At 34.2% G+C, this 25,162-nt stretch overlaps 1 protein-coding gene across 2 annotated transcripts in view; it reads left to right on the forward strand.

The window, feature by feature from the left end:
- Positions 1–24,389, forward strand: part of LOC144852201 (protein TALPID3-like) — a 56,283-nt gene extending 31,894 nt beyond the window's left edge. The window contains exons 9-27 of one of the 2 annotated variants that reach the window (XM_078709954.1): positions 6,478–6,589; positions 6,871–6,951; positions 7,342–7,410; positions 11,751–11,968; positions 12,222–12,294; positions 12,896–13,162; positions 13,728–13,908; positions 15,129–15,499; positions 15,912–16,022; positions 16,228–16,278; positions 19,132–19,319; positions 19,708–19,826; positions 20,046–20,239; positions 20,474–20,657; positions 21,259–21,517; positions 21,812–22,032; positions 22,283–22,356; positions 22,665–23,274; positions 23,610–24,389. In XM_078709954.1, coding sequence (XP_078566080.1) covers positions 6,478–6,589; positions 6,871–6,951; positions 7,342–7,410; positions 11,751–11,968; positions 12,222–12,294; positions 12,896–13,162; positions 13,728–13,908; positions 15,129–15,499; positions 15,912–16,022; positions 16,228–16,278; positions 19,132–19,319; positions 19,708–19,826; positions 20,046–20,239; positions 20,474–20,657; positions 21,259–21,517; positions 21,812–22,032; positions 22,283–22,356; positions 22,665–23,274; positions 23,610–23,983 — 3,757 coding nt within the window. In that variant the 3' untranslated portion in view covers positions 23,984–24,389. The remainder of the gene's footprint in view (positions 1–6,477; positions 6,590–6,870; positions 6,952–7,341; positions 7,411–11,750; positions 11,969–12,221; positions 12,295–12,895; positions 13,163–13,727; positions 13,909–15,128; positions 15,500–15,911; positions 16,023–16,227; positions 16,279–19,131; positions 19,320–19,707; positions 19,827–20,045; positions 20,240–20,473; positions 20,658–21,258; positions 21,518–21,811; positions 22,033–22,282; positions 22,357–22,664; positions 23,275–23,609) is intronic. The other variant, XM_078709955.1, reaches the window with a different exon arrangement.
- The last annotated feature ends 773 nt before the right edge of the window (positions 24,390–25,162 follow it).

The raw sequence follows: 25,162 nt of genomic DNA on the forward strand, positions 1-25,162 counted from the left end.
CCTCCCTTCCACCCTTCCTCCTCCCTCCTCCCTCCCACCCTTCCCTCCCTCCGATCCTCCCCTCCCTCCGATCCTCCCCTCCCTCCTATCCTCCCTCTCATCCTCCCGCCCCTCTCATCCTCCCTCCCATAGTTGGGCAGACTGTGACTGGGTAGTATTGGTAAAACAGCATCATGAAATCTAAGCTTACACTAGCACTTGAACCACTGCTCCAGTCATCATACTAATATAATGATAATTGGCTTTAACACTAATATACTCGGAAGTAATGCTATTCTGTAGCATTCATCAACATCCCATGTTCCTACTGAAACAAATTACCCGCGGCACCATTGTTGCTCTCGTCATTTCTTATGGGATACAAGGCACAAAATGAACAGTAACAGTGATGGTATTTAGCAGTAAAAGCTAGACACACTGTCTCCACTAACGTTAGTCTTTTAATTTGACTTCATTTCTGCACGATTTTCTCGGCGCAGTTTTGGGACTGAATTAAACTTTCTTTCGATGAATAATAATTTGGATCGGCATTCATAATTTGATGAAATGAAATATTTAAATTGAGACTGAGTTAGAATGTTTCTCGGAAGGGCAAACATTCAAAAATATTTTGTGCAATCAGTATTGATAGACTTTTGTCTCATTTATTTAACATTGCTAATTTAGTCAGCAGTTTGTTTATGTTATCTTAAGCGAGGTTTATTCCATAATTTGAAACGCCAATTAATTATGAATTTAAATTGAAAAAATGTATTTCATATTTATAGCAATTATTGTCAAGCGGTTTATTCACCAAGTTCAAGGATTTTTTAAATATATTTTTTTTATACTGTGTATAATAATAGGTATCCTCAACGAACCCACAAAAGCCACAGTGCGATAATAACTATACCTTTTCAAATACTGCACACACATGCATTTCATGTAAAGTTTGTGATACCAACAGCTTTATGTCCCATCCAAAGGACAAGATAAATTGCGAGTATTAAAGTAATTGCCGAAAGCTCTGTCTACACTATCAAACTTTATATGACAAAAAAATGTGATATGCCCATATATGGACATGATGATGTCATATCACTACCTTATTTGGGTACATCACTACCATATTTGGGCACATCACAGTTTTTTGTCAACCTAGTTTGATAGTGTAGACAGAGCTTAAGAAAGGTAAATTGTTAGTAAAGTATATTTCCTTTAAACAGATGGTTCAACAGATGGTACAGACAGGTATTGAACCCACTACTTTGCACATGCCAGTCTGATTCTTTACCATTACATTGCATTGTATGCAGCACACATAGTGTTTATCTACATTTTAGTGTTTATAGCCATGGAGTAGGAATATAAGAGGCATTAAATGCCAGACATTGTCTATATATGGTAGGATTAGGTGGTTGATTGATAAAAATCAAGACGGAAGAATTTAGGATGTCGTATTAGTGTTGTTAAAGCTCTACTATTGTCTTGTCTTGGTCAATCGTGTGTCAAGGCTAGAATTAGATTTTTGTTCTGGCGGTTCCTTTGTGTTTCAGTCCGTCACTTAAATTGTTGATTCTTAAAGAAAAGTACTCTACGTGTTCAGATTTCATCATTTTCAATAAAAATGTCACTTTCACATTCTTGATGTTGTATTACAAACTTGCAAAATCATTGTATAAAGCTCTGTCTACACTATAAAACTAGTTTGACAAAAAAAAGTGATGTTCCCAAATATGGTAGTGATATGCTCAAATATGGTACTGATATGACGACATCATGTCCATATATGGGCACATCACATAAAGTTTGATAGTGTTGATAGAGCTTAATGCTGTTTGAGTGGTCTTCACAAGGTGTCTAGATAATTTACCTAGATAATCTATATGCCACTATAAGGGATCATGCCAATTTTTTTACTGCAGTTACTGCAGTATGAACTGCAATAACATGCATTTAGTTTGTTTCAAAGTAGATGGTTATCAGTCAGTCACTGCATTTAAACAATGTGTGCGATAACCTCAAACATAAATGCTTGTTAAGTTAATTTCATTACAGGTTTTAAACAGTAAACAATTAATGGGTTACTGCAGAAAGTTATGGATTTTTGGATCAATTTGCAGATACAAAATAATACTGTAATACATTACCACTGCAGAATATTGATAAGACAATCAAAAATAATATGTTAGATGAAATCATATTTTAATATACATAATATGTTTATTTTTAATCTTATTTTATATTTAATATGCTATAAAATAATTAAAATAAAAAATGATTGTATTATGTATATTAAAATATTATTTCATCTAACTTTTTTTTTTCTAATCTTGGTTGTTTTTTTTCCTTATTCTAGTATCTATTAGGTTTCTACCAAATTATGTTTTGGTTTTCATTTTACATAATTTAACTTGGTAGTTTTGTTTTACACTACAGTGCATATACAACTTCAATACTCATTTCAAGTAATATCTATTTATTAAAGTTCCTGTGCATTATATTAAATGTAAGGAAGTCAAAATTACAATTTTCATTTCTATAAATTTTACGATTACAATCTTTGTATGTTTTTTTTTTAAACGAATGTCTTATACTTTCGATTTTGAACCAATGACAACCTAATCCAGAAATTAAATTCATCCTTCCAGTCAATTACTAGAAAATGTAATCAACGATTTGATTGGTTGACTGAAATGAAACAAAACTGACATTTCGTTGATTCACTTGTTTGTTTTTTTTTTAAAGAAAAGCCATCATATATCTTAATACTACACAAATGAGAGTTCCAGATTTCACTGCATGTGTTTAAAGCTTGTCTGGGAATTACTGTAAATCCTATTTTTCTTATCATAACCCTAATCTGAAATTTGCTGTTTGTCCCTTTTACTTTTTATCATCTAAAATTATCTTTTAGATAAAACATTTTTGCTTTTAATGTACGGTATTGGTTAATTTCTAGAAAAACTGAATTTAGTAATATTGTCTATTTCTGAGTTCAATCACTCTTAATACACATTACTACACACAATTTATTTAATCAATTTCTTATTTTTGCTTTTCCTCCTTTACGTTATTCTTTTCAGTTGCGGAACGTTATTTCAGTTTTTCTTTCAAGAAATCACAAAACTCTTTATATTAATCAGTTTAAAAATTTCTTAGAAAGGGAATTTTCATACAAAAATCTTTTTCCATAAATGTTTGATCAAATTTGATGTAGAATACCGTAGAATCTCTATTAAGGGGACACCTTTAAGACCTAACAAGTGTCTACTTCATAGAGTTGTGGTTGGCCCTGGTGTAAAACATGGATCTCTTCTTCATGGGAAAGTGTCCCCTGAATAGAGGTATCCCAAAGGAGAGATTCCACTTTATGTAGATGTTCATGACAGTCATACAGTTGTAAATTCAACTATCAACTGAATTATATTTTATCTGACAGACGAAGTGTGAAAATGTGATGAAAGATTGCTAAAACGGAAGCAATTTAAAATCGCTTGAATTGCTCACGTTTCGTTATCAATAAATAGGCAGAAAATTAAATTTTAGCGTACAGGACATGCACGTATTACACACATTGTCATACTGGTGACAACCTTCAAAGTGTGTATATCTTACAAAATTTTAGAAGCTCTTGCCAATTTATAATTGGACCATATTGTAGAACCTTTGGGACACCCCTATTCAGGGACACCTCTATTAAGGGGACACTGTGAAAAGAATGACGGGCGATATATGTTTTAACACTATTTATACCAGCTCTATTCAGTGGACATTCCTAATAAGGGGACACTTTTTCGAGTCACAAAGACTACTTTTAATGGGGAGTGGGGGGAGGGGTTCTACTGTATTATGATTCAACACTATGGCCAACCCCTATTCAGTGGACAACCCTAAAAAGGGGACACTTTTTGGGTCTTGAAGGTGTCCCTTTAATGGAGGTTCAGTTCTACTGTATAAGGATTTTTATTTGTTTAGTTTTGTTTGTTTCAGGGAAAGAATTTTTTTTTCAATCTCTATATAATACAAGTAACAAATAACTTTTTGTAAGATTTTTTAATCAATAATCAGGAAAGCTATTATCACTTTTAAAGCAAAAAAAAATGTTCCCTTCTTTTATTAATTAAATTAATCTACACGAATTAAAATCTTGTAATTTAAATTTTTCAATCTTGATACAAGTAACAAATAACTTTTTATAAGATTTTTTAATCAGTAATATTAAGGAAGACTATTATCACTTTAAAAGCAAAAAAAAAATCTATCCATTTTTTTATTAATTAAATTAATCTACACAAATTAAAATCTTGTAATTTCATGTTTCAACAATCTTGTTCTTGCCAATTTTATTCAACACGTTTGAAATAACTTATGGCCAGTTCTTGAACTTTTTAAAATGTCGGAAACAGTCATAATTAAGACGTTTTCAAGAAGTGATTGTTTGGTAGTATGCCAGATATATTGTTTGTTTCTTAACAATTTATTTCTTTAATTTATTTTTATACTTCCGTCCGAACAAACAAACTTAATGTCTTGTTGTCAAACAAATGTTTTTGAAATTTATTACTGATATTTGTTATTCTCTAATTTTTACTAGGCATTTTGTACAGCAAATATCAATATTTCATGTGCCGTTTTTTGTCATGTACCGTAACTGCAGTCTTGTTAGGGGGTCAAGCTTAAAGTATCATACTTATTTGACCTCCTTTCACACTTCTTTGTTGTACAAGTTTCTCTATATATTTTGTTTAAATTAGTTTGATTACCTTAATGTTTCACATAACTTGTATTATTTTTGAAGTGTGAAAAATTGAATAAAAGAAAGAAAAAAGAAGACTATAAAATCAGAAATATGACGAACAAGAATTGTGATGTTTTTTTATGTATAAATTTAATTGTTTTATAAATTTCATAAACACAGTAAAAACCGAAAAGAGAAAATCGTGATTTACAGTTTGATCAAACACTATTTAATAATAATATCTTTTTTAAAAATTTAATAAGTTTTATAACATGATTATTTTGCTATCGTAACTATTATCTTTTTTATAATCAATAAATCTTTATTTCCATCATATCATATAAAAAAACAACCACCCACCCTCATGCAAAGCCAAAATAAACAAGTGATATATTAGATTATATTACCATATAAAGTCATACCTAGTCAATTAATCGGATGTGTTATTGTAGTTTATTTACTGCATCTATGAGAAACTATATTGGACACATGCAACTTTATAATCTGCCCCAAGAAACCCTATTATTATCCCCATTTTCCATTTTCCCTGGGAAATAATTAGTAACAAAGTGTTTCTCAACTGATTTGTTTCATATGAGGTCTATATATCCACCAAAAAAAAGTTCCAACTCATCTGGCCTGGGGAAAGCCGCCATTTTGGATTTTCAAAATGGCGGCTATTGGTAAACAGTTTAATTAAAAACAACCATCCACCAGGGAACTCTATTACTGAACAGTTGCAGTTCAAAACAAGCAAGCACCTAACCTCCTCCCTTATGATTTTTGAACCGGAAGGAAACATACAATCCACAAGCATTGGGTGCAAGTGCTGATGTACACACACTTAACTTTGTTTTTTTATGACTAATGAATTCTTCCCAATCTTTCACTTTTAATTTCCTACCTATGTTAGGATATGGTAAACTGTATGAAACAAATTAACCTATTAGAAACAGTTAATGTAAACTCTACAAGCGGTTGCCCTTTCACTACAGTCGTCGAACAATGTTTTTTTTCACTAATGCAGGCTGTGGTCCCTAAACTAAGAACCAGTCCTTAAAAAACTAGGGACCAGTCCTTAAAAACTAGGGACCACTGGCTTCTTTACATATAGCTTCAATTCAGTTCAAAAGACATGTATTTACGTCCAAAAGACAAAAAAAAAAAAAAAACAGTAATGACAGATAGAGATTATTGAAAAAATGGACGAAGGCAGGATCCCAAAAGATGAAAATCTTGTGGCGGGATTGCCTTGACAAATTAATAATTAATAATAGATAATATACAGTAGCTGATACAACTAACAACATTGGTTTACTAAACATTGGTTGGTAGAACATATACTGTACATGTACTCCTGTAGTACAGTATATTCAAACAATTCAGAAATTTCTTCCTTATTTAAGTACAGTATAATACATTGTGGTTAAAAATGTTGATTTAGTAATTTGGTGAATTGTAAATTTGACAGTTTCATGCATTTTCTCAAAATCTGAATCCAAATTAGAATTCTTTTCCTGTTCATCCTGTATATTTCCATACGTGTTTGATCAAAATATTACCGGGGTAATAATATGTACAGCGCTAGAGGTTTCACAACATTAGACGCTTTATAAATCCAGAATATTATTTTTATTATTTATCATATCAATTGCATTTCAGTTGGGTGACGACAAAAAAAAAATTCAATCACAAAATGACAATTGCAATTCTATTTTATGTCATGTTATTGTTGAGTTGACTTTTTGTTTTTTCAGATCACAACAAGCACCATTAATAATTCAGCCAAACGTGACAACAGACATGCAAGCCAGGGACATGATTAACGAACTCCACGAACTAAAGACAGAGATGCAAACCGCGATACAGGTAGCATCCGTTGCTAGGTTACGATTTTGAGCTGAAAAGCTCTTAATACTAGGGATTTCTTACTTCAGTAACTTATTTAATCGAATGTGTAAAAAATGAAGGATAATCACAGTATGAATGTCAACGACTCTGATGTCTAAGCTTCGTTCCAAGTGGTGGTAAAGTTATTAAACCATACAGTAATCTTATGTTAATGTTATGTCTTTGTGGGGGATATTTTATATGAATCAATCATATGTTGCACAGCTTACTAGATTAACAATATGTTTGCCACTTCACAGGATACTAGGAAGATTGAGTTGATTGGGCAGCAGAGATCACATGTCGGTGCGCGCAAATCCCCCGGTGAATCACTCCGAGAGGTACGTGTTTTGGCGACTGTGCGGCCTGCAATGTTGTTATATATTTCTGCATAATTTGCACTCAAGTGGAAAGCTTTAGTTTCAAATGTTTTTCCTGTCAATTTAAAACTTTAATTCTTATATTTGTAGTAAGGTATAAGATTTATGGACTACTGACTGATTGATTAAAAAATGTTATACTATACTTATACAGTAGGTTACAATTTCTCAGAATTCAATGATCTGAACTTTACAGAATGTATACCACATCACTCAACCAGCTCATCCATTGTGTTGCTCCTGACACTTGTATAAGGTGTACCTAAGAGTTTAATTCTTTTTTCATATGTTACTACTGTATAAGGCAACCAGACCCATCCATCACTGTACATGTCTATTGTTGTGTTACAGGCTGCTCATAGACAGTATGATAGATGGGAGAGGGCGCTAGATGGGCCAGCACCGTTGGAGAAATACTTGGTAGGGTTTGTAGTACTGTAGTTTTTTGTGTGTATGTTTTTTTTTCTTATAACTGATAATGATTGCTATTGATATAGATATGAATTGATTATTTTGACACCAGTAATTCTTTACACAGCATCTTCCCATAATGTACCTTTTTTGTCTCAAATCAACTTGAAGGAGTTGCATTAGCTGAGTGCCGTGGTAGACACTTGACTATCATACAGAAAGACTCTCGTTCAATTCCCGAATAAGAACAAATTCCGGTCCACTCATCTGTAAATGAGTAACTGCTTGAAAATACTAGGGAGGATAAGGCGGCGTGAATAAGAACTTGCCACCCTACCACAAATTTCCGATGCTTACTACAATGGGCTCCTAATCACTCATTCCCCTACGTTAATACGCGACTCACATTTACCCTTATCATTCATCTCGCCTCCTAATTTACGTAGCAGTCGCTTGGATTGTTTCGTCGTTACGAACACTGATTTACAACTTAAAATATTTCCCCTCTCTTTATTGTTTTATTCACTTGGATATCACGTAGGCCTGTCTGGTTAATGTTTTGTATACAACATTCTCTATAAATAGCCAAACTGAAGGATGTCGTAAATAACGTTGGTTTACACTGATCGTATTAAAACACGGAAATGAAACACAAGAAGCAATAAAGAATGTTTTACTTTCTTAAAGTTCTGTGTACCTCGTTAATGTTTTCTCATGTGTAGGAGAATTTTGGCTCAACTAAAAAAGTAGACTAATATGGTATTTCAATGACATAAATCCCCTGTTTGTTTATTCGTGTGTAGTAGGTCTTGTTATTAGGAATTGTTATGGTTAACAGTGCCAACTAGCTTTTGCCAAAAAGATATTAAAAATGCATAAATCATTGAAATGAGTCATGGTGGGTGCAGGCATTCGTTTATGCTGTCTCCAATCTTTATTGACGTTAGAGCATGCATGATTGAATTTTGTTTTGATTGAACCCACAACCCTGAGACAAGCAGGTAATTGTGATATCCACCATGATGATGCCATATATCACGATGGGCGTTCATTAAATTAATTGGACACAGAATAGCAATCATGCTTTTCCTATCATGTCGATATATTGAACAAGAGCAGGATTGAACCAAAAACCCTGAGTGAGGCAGGCAATCAAGTAACCACCAGGCTACAGTGCCATTATTTTAACTTTAAACGTTATGTTTTCCAATTTATTTCAAACCATGTTTTTTCTATCATGCTTTATTACACCTACACGTTTGGAGCTAAGTCAGGATTGAACCAAAGACAGGTACTCAAGTAACCACCTAGCTACAGTGCCATTATTTTGACTTAATGAATGTTTTCCTATTCATTTTATTCAAAACATGTTTTTCTATCATAACACCTAAAAGTTTATAACCACTAACTAAAGTTCTAGGGAACATAGCCAAGAACTCTCTCCAATGAGATACAATGCTGTTATTTTGACTTCATGAACGTTTTCCTATTCATTTCAATCAAACCATGTTTGGAGCCAATCCAGGATTGAACCATAGACCTGAGGCAGGCAGGCACTCAAGTTAAGCTACCTTTGACTAGGGTGACTTAGTGACATTTGTCCTTGGATTCAACTTAAAAGAGCAATCATGTACATCCTAATGTCATATCACCTATGGGTTAATACTGTTTAGGTTATTTTCAGAATTTATTGTCACTTTGATATCCTGGGAATGTCTGGTGACATTTAGCTACTGTGATGTGGCATTTCTGTATTTAACTATCATGGGATATGCAAATGATTTACTTAACATCTGCCAAGTTTACATACCCTGGGGATATGCAAATTACATTGCATGACATGCCCACCTCACATTAGTATGTTGACTACCCTGGGAATGTTAAAATTCTATCTTATACCACCACTGGATTGCTTTCAGTATTTAGCTACCCTGGGGATATGGTAATTAGTTTGTATAGTATACACAGCTCACATAGTATGTTGGCTGCCCTGGGAATGTCACATGACAGTTAAGATTCTTTTTTACCACCACTGGATTGCTTCCAGTATTTAGCTACCCTGGGGATATGGTAATTAGCTTGTATAGTATACACAGCTCACATAGTATGTTGGCTGCCCTGGGAATGTCACATGACAGTTAAGATTCTTTTTTACCACCACTGGATTGCTTCCAGTATTTAGCTACCCTGGGGATATGGTAATTAGCTTGCATAGTGTACACAGCTCACATAGTATGTTGGCTGCCCTGGGAATGTCACATGACAGTTAAGATTCTTTTTTACCGCCACTGGATTGCTTCTAATATTTAGCTACCCTGGGGATATGGTAATTAGTTTGCATAGTATACACAGCTCACATAGTATGTTGGCTGCCCTGGGACATGTCACATGACAGTTATAGTAGAGAGTGGTATAGCATAAGAAATGGTACTTGATATCTGACTAGCATGATTCTGAGCGGTATGGGTTTGAGACCTGTTTTCCATATTACTTATTCATTAAACAAGATACTTAAACTCTTATTGTCTCGTCCTTCGGAAAGGACATAAAGCCGTTGGTACATACAGTACAATAAAGAAGTTGGCATTTGAAAAGAGTAGGGGATCATGATCACTCTTGGAGAAGTCTTGTACTGAAAAGGTCATCCAATAAAAATAAGAAATCAATTTAAACATTTGTATTAAACCATCTTAAAATATACATCACGTACGCCAACCTGCAACCAACCAATTAAATCATTTTGCTTAGTTACTCAGCCGTGACTAAGATTGGTTGAACGGGCCGAATGACTGATTCGTTGCGTCAAGGGGGCTACCGTTTCCTTATCTCAAACTGAAAATCGTCCCATGAGAGGATCGGGATCATTGGTAGATGACAAGTTGGTTGAGTTGTGGTTTTGTAGTAATCAATGAAACACACAACTCATGTAGTGGGGTATTAAGTGTATGGGGTTACATAAATGTGAGAGAAAAAAGCAGTAAAACTATCAAATAGTTTGACAAAAAAGGTGCCCAAATATGATAGTGATATGCTAAAACATGGTTGTGATATGACATCATCATGTCGATATATGGGCACATCACATTTTTTTTTGTCACATAAAGTTTGATAGTGTAGACAGAGATTTAGACTATAGTCCAGGATTTTTAAGTAGGAGATGGCTGAAAGTGCTGAATATAGTAACCAAATGTCCTAAATTTACATTTAAATGTTCGGAAATTAGGTGGCCTTTGAATCCTCCAATTTATTCTGATCTTTTTGTCGAGAAAAGTGGGACAAAACTATTATAAATTCCTTCCATCAGTTTTAACAGGCAGATCTACATATATTTGAACATTAAATTATGTTAACATTCATAAATATTTATTTTTTATCCATAGTAATCTTTGACCTAATAAATCAAGTTATTTACGCATTTGTTGTACTTAATTATGCAATGCCTTTGCTACCTGATTATTGGTTTATGAGAGTATATGTATAAATACAGTACATTTAATATGCATTAAGATAATCTTAACATTTAAGTTAACTTTAATCCGGCGTTGTTCTACTTTCAGTTTGAAATACTGTTGAGATTCATGTTCTAAAACTGCCAGTATTAGTTACGTGTGTTTGATTGAAGGGAATCGAGAAATAATCTACAGTCCTAAGATGTTTTTGTATTGAGTCAGTCACATAGATAAGAACAAATATGTTTTAATACCACACAGACAACCTCTATTCAGACACTTTGTTGGGTCTCAATGGCACCCCCTTATTAGTTCTGCATAATGTACCATTCTCATACATGCAGAGAGACAATAACAAGTGTGAGGTTTTAATAGAGGAGGGATAAGTTTCCCCTATTATTCCTCATGGAAGGCTGAGAATTTTGCAAGGTTTTCTCCTAAGCCCCCATGCCACGTTGGTGTATCCTGGCTACAGGCTCTTTCAACAACATTTGTTCCACAAATTGAAACAATCATTTTAAAGTATTAAATTGAGACAACAATAATGTAGGCTTAGGTTAACCCGATAATCACTGTAAGATGTGCCATGGTTCATTCATATTATACAATTTTACACAAACAAAGTTTATTTCTCTAGAGCTTTAAAATCTAAAAATAGTAGTCAATTGAACACAATGGTTGTGATTTGTATTAATAGAACATATGTTATTAGTAATTTAGTGTTTGGGTGATGTCATAGGGTCATTGATTTATGATTCAGCTTTCAGGTCAGTAATGATGGTCTGAATTTAATTTTTTTTAAATGATTCGAATCATCACCTACCACAATACTATTGTAGTCACCCACTTGTATGCAAATGTTTTAATCTTTAATTTTTAATTATTCATTTATCGTTTTAGAAACAGAGAGATGAACATAAGAAAACACATCGCCCATCTGCACCAAGTCCAGTGCGGTACAATGCTAATATTATACCACCCTCGTGTGCTCAAGCCCAGGCATTGCTGGAGATGGTGCAAGGTCAAAGGGCAAATCTGGAGGCTAATTTACAGATGGTGCTAAGAGGAAGACAGGAGGAGGAAGCGTACACATTCATAGAAAACCTATATAAAGATGGGTAATGAATATTCATGTTTGCATTTTGGAGTATCCTGTGCTGTTCAGTATTAGTTCTACTGCACGGAAAAGTGATATTTAATAGTACTATTGCACCTTGATACTGTACTTTTTTTTATATCAATTTTTTACAGACTATTAATATATTTTGTTTATTTTACATTAGAAAATCATATTTTCTCCCCTGATGTCCGCTTTCTATCTGTACTACTCTGTGTTTATTTTGTCTTGTTTATTTTTATGTTTTATGCTAGGTCCATGAAGGAGCAAGCACATATTAAGAAAGCTGTAGATCAGCGAATAGAAGCCTTAAATAAAGAAATTCAAGTGAGGATTTTGAAGTACATTAGAACCCCTCTATTAAGGGGACACCTTCAGGACCCAATGTGTATTCAAAAGATTGATTGGCTGTGTAGTGTTTTGCCCTTCTTCCACTGAATGGAGGACCATTGCATGCTGTATACTCAATAGTCTGTACCTTGATGTTATCAGTCTCTGTGATTCTGATATACCTAAGTTCTGTCTACACTATCAAACTTCTTGTGACAACAAAATGTGATGTGCCCATATATTGACATGATGATGTCATATCACTACCATATTTGGATACATCACACTTTTTTTTGTCAAACTAGTTTGATAGTTTACTGACCTAAAAAATGGTTGATAATTAAAAGCCTTCAGTTATGACAGCCTGTACTCTTGCAATGAAAAATGTAATTGATATAGTCATGTCATAGTACGCACTGAACTTACAAAAACCCTAAGTAATCGCAATGACACAGAGAAATACACATTATTAGTCAAATCATAACTCACAGTGCCTAGACACGGTGACATATTGCCAGTTACTATATCCTGCCATGTAGGATTGCTGAGTAGCAGAAATGATTATTATTTACGTTCAACCCTTCCTTTACCATTCCAGAGGGAGCTGTCTCTAGAGAGGGTGAAAGGCAGTGATTTGGTGACGAAGGACGCGCATCCATCGCTGTCCAAACGGCCTCCAAAAAGTCTGCACAAGCCCCCCTTGGAGAAACGGGGTACTACCGGTGCGGCACAACCGAACAAAAAGAAAGCACGTTCAAAGATTGATTCGGGTCTTAGAAAATCGAGCAAGAAGGATGTGGTGGAGACGAAACAAAAAAAGAAAACATCTGCAAAAGAGAAGGAAAATCGACCAATCGAAAAGAAGGTAGGTTTACCCATTTTGATGAAGTAGTTCTTTTTTCTATTAATTGGTTGATTAATATTAATAGTGTACATTTGTATATTTACTAGTTCTTCTTCTAGTTGTGGTGATAGCCTGTGGCCATATTCACCAATCAAACTTAATTGCTGATTATTTTCTTGCCATTTGATTGGTTAATTTCATATCACTTGCTGTTTAATATTAGTTCTATTGCACAGTGAAAGTTATATTTATTGGTGCTATTACATGAAAACATGTTGTATACTATTTTATAATTTTGTGTCACATGAGACTGCATGTTGTGCATTCGAAAAAAAAAAAAACTGTGGTGTGGCCTTCTTTTGAGTGGCCTAGTCTTCTGTCTAAAGTGTGGTTCCCACTAGAGAGGCAACGCAAGGACGTAAGCGCAATGCAAGCGAGTTGACCAATGACAAGCCACTGAATAATCCATCACTTGTGATTAGTCAAATCACTTACGTTGTGTTAAGTCCTTGCTTTGTGTCGCTAGTGGAAATCAAGCTTAACCCTTGACATTCATTATTTGTATACTTTTATTTAAAATCTCCAGGCTAGATCTCCCCCTCCACAAATCCCATTCTACAAAGATGAAGATTACCTGACAAGGGTCTATGGTAAAGCTCAGCATTCACCAAAGAGAAGGACATTGAAGTCAGGACCTTATCTTCGTTACAGGTCATCACCTCCGAGGCCAAAGGTCACACGACCATTAGCAGTGCAAGAAATTCCTAGTAAGTTAAGATAATTGATTGAATTGTATTTAACTGGCATTCACTCAAAATCTAAATCATATTACACAATACAATACTAGATAATTTCACTTATCTGATTGATGCTTAAGTCAAAATAAAATAAGCAGATACTTTTACATACTATATAAATTTACTCATCTTTGACTATGGATGACAGATTTTTATGTCAATAATTTTGCTTAAGATAAATAGAGCTTCAGTTTTTTACTTAAGCACTATCATGACTTAAGCCAAAAAATATTTGGTAATTTGGTAATATAAATTTTATATAATTATAAAGTATAAATAAATGATATATTATCCACAAACCTCTACCATTCCCTCATCTAAAAACCTAAATTTTATATTTGTCATAAAATATTTAGCACGCCAATATTCAGAATTGTTTCCTTAAATATGCATTGAAATCCTGTACAGATAGCTTCTAGCCTAATACCTGTATCGTCATAACACCGCATCCTGACTGATTGATTGATTGAGTGACGAAAGACATGTAGTTGCCGTCCTGATTATTTCCTATTTTTGGGCTTAATATTAAACTCTGTTGACTGAATGAAGTGTCATCATTTATTACACTGATAGATAGTAACAAGTTTGACATACATTTTTGAAAAAGAGTCCCTTGCAGAATTGAACACATTTTGATTAAGTCTGTGGTTGATCTTCATTTTCATTGGCTAGGTGTTTGTAGAGGTGAATAGTAAATCTATGGTTGTATTTGCCTCATGAATTATTCATGAATCTAGAGATTAAACATGCATATTAATTATTTTGTAAAGAAACAATGAAAGTATGTTTACCGGATCTTGAAAGCAATTGATTAGTGTTATTAGGCAGTGATGTAATGTGTCCCTAGTACAAGCCTTGTAGTGCATTTGGTTATTTTTAGTGTGTGGAGGAGATATTGAGAGAGTTTGGTTTACTGTGTTGTTGATGATGGGAAACTGTGGAGTTGTTTATTGAGATGAAACAAATACAACCAAAGATTAATATGAGACAATTTCATAATCGCTTTATAACATTTTGATCCTATCCTAATCTTGCAGACTTGAGCAAAGACAAAACTGATAATGGTACACCCACCCCATCCCTCCAGCAGACCTTGTCCTTGTTTCAAAATAAATTATTAAAATGTTTCAACCTGTTTTCCCTATTTTTTTTTTTAATTTTGCGACTTCAATTTTGTTCTATCTTCCAAGGTTCAAGACCAAAAACTATAAAAACTAAGCCAGAACAACAGAGGGCGCTGTACCAGAAAACACCTGATCATCAATTCTACTTTGACCCAAGTTCTCAGACCGCATTACCCCAACCCGGTACCAGCAAGCAGGGCCTAGATGCACCCATCCACGGCCAACTAATCCCAATGGCGATACCTTTAATGCAGCCGCGTACAGGTGGCACAGACGTACCGCTTTCCATATATAGACGAAGAGATGATGAGGAGACGGAGGAAGAAGATGACAATAAAGTCAGACATTTAGATGGAGGTGTTCACGATTCTAATACTAATATTTTATATAGTGAATTTGAGTCGGAAAGAAAAACAAAGCCACAGTTAAAGATCCAGGTAAGTTTAAGTGATTTTTTCAATTTTTTTTCATTATATATGATATTTATATTTTCATTTCAACGCTGTTAAAATGTACAGTATATGAAACTTTTTTTTTTCTTTGTTTAATCTGTGTATAGGTACTCTTCTCTTTCTAATCTAATCTTTTGTGCTAAATATTCTGGACATCACAGGGTTTTTCTTTTATTTGTTAACCAAACATGGAAAGTGTTATGAAATGGTCTAGGGTTCAATCCAGACCTAGTGCCAGGGTTGTAACTCATCACTCTTTCAACTCCACTCACTAAGCCTCAAATGACCGTTATAAGCATGATAATTTATTCCTAATCTGTCCTGTAATTGGTGAGTGTATTGCTGTTGGCTGTGTATAAAAAAAAAATTTCAATAATAAACATTATTGATTTTATAGACAATGCCACATATTGATATACAACCAGAAAGAACAACACCAAGAAAAGAAATCCAAGTAATTGAACAACATGAAGACGAAAGAGAGAAAGAGGGAGAACATAGCTTTGAGGTACTATAAATTAGTTGGTTTTTTTATAAATTAATTTAAATTAATAATTAATTTGTCCATTGTGTATATTATCTAATAATTTAGCTCTAGAATATAAATAAATGATTGCACGCTACAGACTGTTTCATGAAGAAGAAAAAAAAATATATGTTCTTTTACCCAATCTTTGCAATTTTAATATTTTCATTGGTTTATATCACTGTAGAATGATTCAGAACAGTTTCAAAATTACATTGCAGTAGAGGAGATAAGAGAAGTATGTTTTAAATAACCAAATTTGACATTGTCATTTAGTTTATTATAAAATTAAATTGTCATTGTGTTCTAGGATAAATTTTAATGTAATAAATCAAATACATCAACATTAACTGCATCTGTGCGTTCTTTTAGAGATCAAAATGTTTTTAATCTATAAGGCTAGTTAGTTAATTAATTGATAATTTCCTGGCTTGTTGGAACTGCAAGACAGTAGCCAAAGCGAGGAAGTCACACTAGCCTTACAATCACATGTTGGACAGAACACAGGAAGCCTAGCCACGAGGCATATTATAGTGTTCTGCACTTACGTAGAAGCTAGGCTACGTTATGAGTAACTAACATATCGCATTAAGTAAACTACAGGGCTAGAAAAACATATGCTCAGGAAGCCCAGTTAGGAATACTATTTGAATTTAGCCCTAAAAAAACAGGCTAGGCTGTGAGTAAGTAATATTACTTACACACAGGAAGACAAGCTAGGCCTATAATAACATATTTTATCAGTCACGCATGATTTTTAATAAACCATTAGTTAATCGGAAATATCGTTACATTCAGCACTTTTTACGTGCACGGGGGAATACAACATCTTGCAGATTGATTCAAAATCTGGAATTGGTAAGTTCCACATGAGCGAGCAGGTCGCAAAGCAATCCTGCCGTTAATGAAATCTCCGGTTTGTCCCCATCAGCTTATTTATCCACACCCACACAACTCATTATGTAGTCTGATGATTTCACCTATATTCATTATTTAAGACGCACTTTACAGTCCAAACATGATGTTTAATAGTACTGTGTACGCGTGCCAAGCAGGATGCTTCCATCAATACCGCCTCCAAACGTATGACACGCCCTGTCAATCACGTTAGATTAAGTCCACTAACAGCTTTAGGATACTAGAAACTATATTGGATATAAATAGCTCACGCTGCATAGACAATTAATTATTTAACCTATCACTTTTTGTTAATATTGCCTCAATAACAAATATCCACAGTACTGTAAATGAATTGTTTTATTTTTCCCTGAGAAATTATTTCAAATTTAATTCATAAATTCATTTCATAGATTTTTGTAGAAATTAGTGGTTTAACCAACTTGTTGTTTGTTTTTTCATTTAATACTACTACCTCCAAATCAGATGCCTAAAAGAAACCCTGAATTAGCGCTAAACAGTGGGCCAAATAATGTTCTATTTGATATGCACTGTATGAATACATTTACAAGTGAGAATTTGTGGCACAGCTTATACAGCAGTATGTCCAGTTGTTGGACAGTTTGAAAGAAAGAATATCTTCATGCATATTTGAACATTTCCAATCGCATACTTTTAGTAAAGTTGGTGTAAAAAATTCAAATCAATATAATGTACAATCTCAATTTCTAACGAGCAATTCCATTGGTCGATACCTTTAAAAATGGCCATTTCAACTTCTATCGGTCCTCTGTAGATTACGATACTTCAGTCATTGAACCTGTGTGTATATCTAGGTTATCTTTGTGTTTGATTGACAGTTTACTTGATGCACACTGAGGATGGATATGTCACTCCTTCAGTCAGCGAGTCTGTTTTATAACGTTCTGACGATTAATCAATTTCAAGAGCTGTAAAAATGAGGATTTTTTTAAACCCTAACTATACAGCCATTACTCGTTATTAACTAAGATTTAAGATAACACAGATTGCGACGTGCCTTCTGTATCACCCATGTGTTACACATGACAAAAGTCTTATTTCGTTTTATGTAAAAGCCACCAGCGGGCATTTTGATTTTCGAAACTAGAATATGAACCTACTGTAGATTTTCGAAACTGAATCAAAAATAATAATAATTTATTTGGAAGCTACACTTTTGAAACAGTGGAACACTTCTTGAATGAAGGTGTGTCTAGAGTAATTAAAATAAAAGAAAAATTAGGCCTATACCTATAAGGCCTAAACTAATATGACATTCCACTCCATGCCAAAATGTTTCTCCTTTATGAATATTAAGCCAAATTGATGTCCAGAACCTAGACAGTGATTGAATATATTAAAGCCCCCTTCCCTACGTTTTTTAGATCTAATTTAAGATCACAAACTATATTTAATGTAAAAATAATACTATATGGTCCTATTGCGATAAGTTTTTTCGTCTTTAAACGGTTAAAAATGTGAAAAATAAGTCGATTCTAATAATTATAGCGGCCCGCTATAAATCCCAAAATGCATTGCGCGCGGATTGATATTTTTGTTTTTCACCTGTAATTCGCCCACTTTTCGATCGATCGTGAGGCCAAAACAAATGGAAGACTCCTAACTTTTCAGCGAAAATACCGGGTTTTCCCCAATTTGTATCAACGGAGTCTGGCAAAAATAGAAAGACAATTAATGCAGCAACTATACAACGTCAGGCTAGGTATATAGCTAGCGTACGATGTTCGTACGTTACCGATGTTTACCAGCTAGGCCTACAAAACTAAGCCTAGCTAGGCTAGGCCTAAGACCGTCCACAAGAGGTCGATCGCCGCGAGCTACTTAGGTAGTGCATTGTTTCTCACTTTTTATCATAATTTACCATAAAACGTACATTTAAGACAAGGAATGACATGGTTTAATGTTTTTAAAGTAATATATATGTATTATTTTCCAAAAAACGTCCAAAATTGCAGGGAAGGGGTCTTTAAATATTGTGAATATATAGTATCGGAGAGATTAGCATACTAAGCAAATTGACTACTTTGAATACATTTTCCCAATTTCTCTTCTTTACAATACTTCTATATTATTTATTTTATTCAGTAAAAACTATTTACAACAAATTTATTATTAGAAATCATAATTTAAATTGATATTTCTATTCCTACAGGATGATTCAATTGATGAGCTACCGATTCCCGAAATAGCATTTGCTGGCCAACCGCACCCTGAAACACATTACACTGGACCACCATTCCCACCAGAACCCCCACCTCAGTTGACAGAAGATCTACCATCCAGTACTATAGCATCTGATATCAAGAGAAGAGAGCTGCTTCATAACCAAGCTGTGCAATGGTACGAAATAATGAATCTTATGAGTTGAATGGGGAAACTATTTCATAAAGATTGACTGGTCTATATAATGAGGCAGAATTTAGTTATATAGAACAGTCAAGCTTTCAACGAATGAGATGTTCTTTCCATTTAAGTGTCTTTCACATTTGGTCTGGCTCCGGCAAATAAAATCGCATCTCAATGTTTCGTTTTCATGACGTTCCATGCTGCAATGCAGCAATCTTTTTACTCAATATGCCCGTAGCTGCGAGGTGTGTTGGGAAAACAAAAAGTCGCCAATGCTGTATGCACAATCTGATGGAGCAGGTGTGGAAGACCCTTTAAGGAATACAAAATATTCATGATAATAATAATTTTTGTTAATAAACATCTGTTGTACTCTGTGTAGGATCGAACAAGAACTTATGGCACGAATGGTAAGTGACATGTATCATAGGCCGGAGGACAATGAACAATCACAAGAGGAAGAAGATACGGCGTCTGACATTTCTTCCCAAGATGCAATTGGTGAGTCAGTCACCTTTATGGTGTATTGCTATAAAAGGAAAGTTTTTTTTTCCATCTTGTAATTGGTCAGTTTTAGCAGGAAATTTGATACTGGATTATATAAGATATTTTAAATAGACACCCTTAATCTCCCTTGATATGCTTTTCTGTATCAGCCAATTTTAAAACTTGAAAACAGGGAAATAGACACCTAAATCTGTTCTTGCATATCTCTTGTAGTGGATGCAATAAGTGGAGCAGCAGGACTCCAGCTTTTTGTGGATGCTGGACAACCAGTGAATCAAGAGCTAGTGTTGAACCTCATCAAAGAGGCCATTGCCGAAAGAATAGCTGCAACTCTTAGTCAGCAAGAAGTGGAGAGGTCTTCTGTGAAAGAAGTTATTCAAGTGGATGAAGAAAGTGACATAGAACAGGTATTCCATTAATCTCCAGACTTATTTTCTAGCTATTTACTTTTTTGATAACCCTGCAAATATTGGAATTCTATAGTCTAAAACTGCATTATATGGAATGTATTTTTCAAACTTAACTTTAAGATATTTAAAATAAACCACTCACGTAGTAAACAAATGTTATTCTCTTTATCTATATCTGGGATCAAATGTGATTTCTGTGATATAATACAAAAATATACGTCCTCTTTCAAGGAACCAGTAGCAGCACCAATTGTAACTCCTGAAGTAACACCAGTGCACACTCCAGTAGCATCACCACCAGTAAAGAGATCGTTGCCATCCACCCCAATAGCAACACCAACTCCTTCAGAGAATGAGAGTATGCAAGAAGAGCTGATAAAATCCTTGCCAAGGCAGATGACACCTTTAGAAGATGGTAGGTTGACAGTCTTAAAGGACAACTTTACAGAGAACCATATTTTGACAATGTATTAGGGATGTACATATGATTTCAAAACAATTGCAAGATTTACGATATTGCTGTGGCATCAAGTGTGTTTAGCAAAATCTACCTCATGAGTTTTTACTATTGTTAACATACAATTGCTTTTGCCTGTATTAGGCTTAAATTTGCCAAAATGTTTAGTCTGTTACACTTCAATATCCAGATAGGCAAAAGAAACAATAAAAAAATTCAACATTTATATTTTTACATCTCTAATACGTTTTCAAAATATGGTTCTCGGTAAAGTTGTCCTTTAACTCTTTGATCCTTATGCATTCATACTCATACATTGAGGGCGGTATTAATTTAATCTCTCCTGCAAACATGCTATTTTCTGATTTGCGTATTTTGAGGGTGAACAAATTTTCTTTGAATTCAAAACTAGAAACACCCATGCGTAAATGGTAGGACATCTGATAACTGTAAATGCACAATTATTCATCTTTATATATTATTTATTACAATTTTTTATTTTTGCTTGGAAATTTAGAATTTCTGTTAAATGATAAATTATTTTTTATTTTTATCGTAGATTTAGAAGTAACTATTGCTGGTCCTTTAAGCCCAGTGACAACACCAGTACAAACACCTCCGCCATCACCACCAGAGTTTCCAGCAACACCAGAAGTGTCCTTACAACCTCTTGAGTTTCCAGAAGAAGAATCACCATTAAGGTCTACCATTCCAGCGTCTCTCAAAGAAGCAGCAAGCCCAGAACCTTGGACGGATGACCCTCCATTAGCAGAAGAGAAAATGCTGGAACAAATAGGAGGAATAAGTCCTGATAAAAGGTATACACACATTTAGAAACACATAGAAAAACTTAAAATATGTAAGAGAAGTACAAAACAACAATGTTAAGAGAAATGTATATGGAAATAAAAGTGGGACGAACCAACGTAAGACTAAAAAAAAGGTATAGCGCCATTTACCATATTACTGACGTCTTGAAGTGTTTAATCCACACCCTTAATGGTAAGGTTTCTTGGGACGACCAATTTTCATGTTCAATCTATTCTTTCTGATTTGAATATGTCAAAATGGAAGACTTTAAATTTTCTTTCAATTGTATTTTGTGCTTACAGTGCTCAAGATTTTGAAATTAGTCAAGACATCTTAGTCCCCTTAACACCGGTACCAGCAACTCCACTAAAAGAACTTCCAGACACTCCGTCGCTCTATCAGTCACCAGATATATCAGAAAGTAGCGAGTCTACTCAAGAACTCACCAGTACAGAGACAACTGACAGACCCATCTCAGAAGGAGAATGGCTTACTGGTCGCAGCCAAGGAGAAGTGGTTCCACGTAAGTTGATTTGTTTCTTGCATTTCAACCTTTACTTATATTTTGTAAAGAAAATTCTGGCAAAATAAATCAAATGCTTTATAGTACATTATATAACATTAGCGTACAACACTGGTTACATTTTAAACCAAAGTAAAAATGTAAGGGCATTCTGTATCCTTTCTTAAATATTACATGTTGACTGGTAACCAACTAGCCTGACCTATGTTTGATTGAAGTCAACTAAATTTACATATTTTGTCTTTTGCAGGTAAAGACTTACCATACACAAGCTCTTCTGAAGACACAATATTGCAAACGGAAGAGATGGAGGATCTTACAATGGTTAGTTTACTTGGTATTTTTATTTCAACTTTATTTATAGAGAGAACCCTTCCAGCTGGACCCTCTTAATTTCCAATAAAATACATAGAAAAGATAAAGTATACAGTATTGCAATAGAATACATTATTTACAGAATTAGTCTATACAATATATAATATACAATTTAGTTTATCATAGGCCTTGTATTAAATTAGAATTAAATGTTTCATAGTGATGTGTGTGCAATCATGTTTCCTATTTAGCATACCAATGCCATTTTGGTTTTCATAAATACGGTCAATAATAATAATATGTTGTTCTTGATTTAGGATGAACCACCCAGTGAAGGAGAAGTGTTGTTGAAAAAAGTGCATTTCCAACGAGACCCTGTTCTTGCACTCCTGGCAAAAATGAACGAAACACCACGTGGACATCAACCAACTTCAGAAGCTCACCAGTCTACAATGGATAGTGAACTCAGTATTGGTGAGGTTGCTTTTCGAAACAGAAATCTTCCATCATCTGTAACTGGTAGGTCACCAACGGCAAGACAGCAGTCTGACTCGGAGACTGAAGCTGGAGAAGTTCAAAACATTAAGAGGAAGAACGGTGTCGCTTCTCCTGGCGAGGTCATCCCAACCAGAAGACCAGAAATAGATGATTTTACAATGAGAATGTCTGACTTAAAGCCTTCTAAATCGAAGGTGTCCCCATCAACTAAGATAACACAGCCAGAAGATGAACAACCACTTGATCAAGAGTCTGATGTTTCATCATCTTCTAAAGAGAAGCCTAGTAAGATTCCAGTAGCCAGACCCAGAGTGATCCAAGTAACCAGCAAAGCTAAGTCACCAGAATCTCCGACGACAAAAGATCACAGGAAAAAGTCTTCTTCCAATGTTGAAGACATTTTTGAGAAGGAACCACCACAGCAAGTGGGTAAGTAACTACAGTACTAGACAATCAGACTCTGTTGTAATCTCAGCCCCTGTCTTTGTGGCAGATAAATACACACCGTTTGGTTGCATGGGACTGAAAATGGTTGCATATGTCATCCACACATGTGTGCAATTCAACCCAGTTAACCTGCAAGACCAGGTTATTCCCACACATTTAACAAAGAACATTATATTAAATTTACTGAAATGTCACTATTGCTGTACTATTAATACTGATTGATGAGGATAGTAACAAATTTCATATGATCCTACATTCACAATAAAATAAAATTCTCAAACGTTATTATGACAGATTGAAATGAACTTTCTTTTCAGCAAACTTTGGTGGAACGCAAACTTTAAGCGATTTTGGTACAAGAACTTTGACTCCAGATGCATTAAATATGGACGCATATCTTCAATCAGGATACTTATCACAAACTTTCAGCCAATCAGAAGCAGCCACAACTGACTTTGAACAAACAGGTAACTTGATTGGTCAGAATACTTTGAATAATGGAACATTAAACATGTCTATGGATTCGTTGGAAATGTCCCGGGATAGATCACAAACGATGGACAAAGGGACGAGGAAGTTTATGGTGACGCTTCCAACTGCGCATGAGCGGGAAGCGAGCATGTCGCAAAGTGATGTAGAGGTTGAGAAAGACGATGCTGATGAAATTAGTGATGTTTCTGAGATTTTTTGAAAGGTGATGCAACTTTGCTCTTCATCTCAAAAGACAAATTGGAAAGTTACAATTTTCCTACTTTTTTTTGCAATTAAATTTCATTTACAAGCAACAGTTTTGCAACAATTTGTTTAACCGTACACTTTAATATCTATGCATAACTGGGCCTACTCAAGCTTAGTTTTCACTAGGACGCAAGGCAACAACATAAAGCACATTGCCAGCGAATTGGGCCACAGACAATCGATGGTAATTAATCCATCGCTTGTGCTTTGTCTGATTACTTTTGTTGTGCTGTCGTCCTTGCGTTAAGTCCTAGTAGTAACCCATCTTAAAAGACATTTTCTTTTTTGAAGCTATGGCATTATTGGTATGAAGTACTGTATACTATTTTTTGATAATAATAAATGCAGGAAAAATGTAGGATATGTATTTCACGCATTTATGCACCACTAACCTGTACTATAGTACAGGGATTTTTTCAAAAAAAAAATTATTATGCAATAATATTGCCATATATGCACATATATTGCATTATAAACATCTTAGAGACACATAGTAAAAAATAAAATTTCCCTGTACTATAGTACAGGGATTTTTTCAAAAATCGCCAAAATATCGACTTTTTAAAATTCAATTATTATGCAATAATATTGCCATATATGCACATATATTGCGTTATCAACATCTTAGAGACACATCGTAACCAGTTATATCAAAAAATAAAAAGGTCGAAATTTGGGTATTTTTCGAAAATTTCCCTGTACTATTATAGTACAGGGATTTTTTCAAAAATGGCCAAAATATCGACTTTTTAAAATTCAATTACTATGCAATAATATTGCCATATATGCACATATATTGCGTTATCAACATCTTAGAGACACATAGCAACCAGTTATATCAAAAAATAAAAAGGTCGAAATTTGGGTATTTTTCGAAAATTTTCCTGTACAGGGATTTTTTCAAAAATGGCCAAAATATCGACTTTTTAAAATTCTATTATTATGCAATAATATTGCCATATATGCACATATATTGCGTTATCAACATCTTAGAGTCACATAGTAACCAGTTATATCAAAAAATAAAAAGGTTGAAATTTGGGTATTTTTCGAAAATTTCCCTGTACTTATAGTACAGGGATTTTTTCAAAAATCGCCAAAATATCGACTTTTTTAAATTCAATTATTATGC

Source organism: Antedon bifida, chromosome 9 (genome assembly GCF_963402885.1).
Source record: "Antedon bifida chromosome 9, ecAntBifi1.1, whole genome shotgun sequence".
Taxonomy (NCBI): domain Eukaryota; kingdom Metazoa; phylum Echinodermata; class Crinoidea; order Comatulida; family Antedonidae; genus Antedon; species Antedon bifida.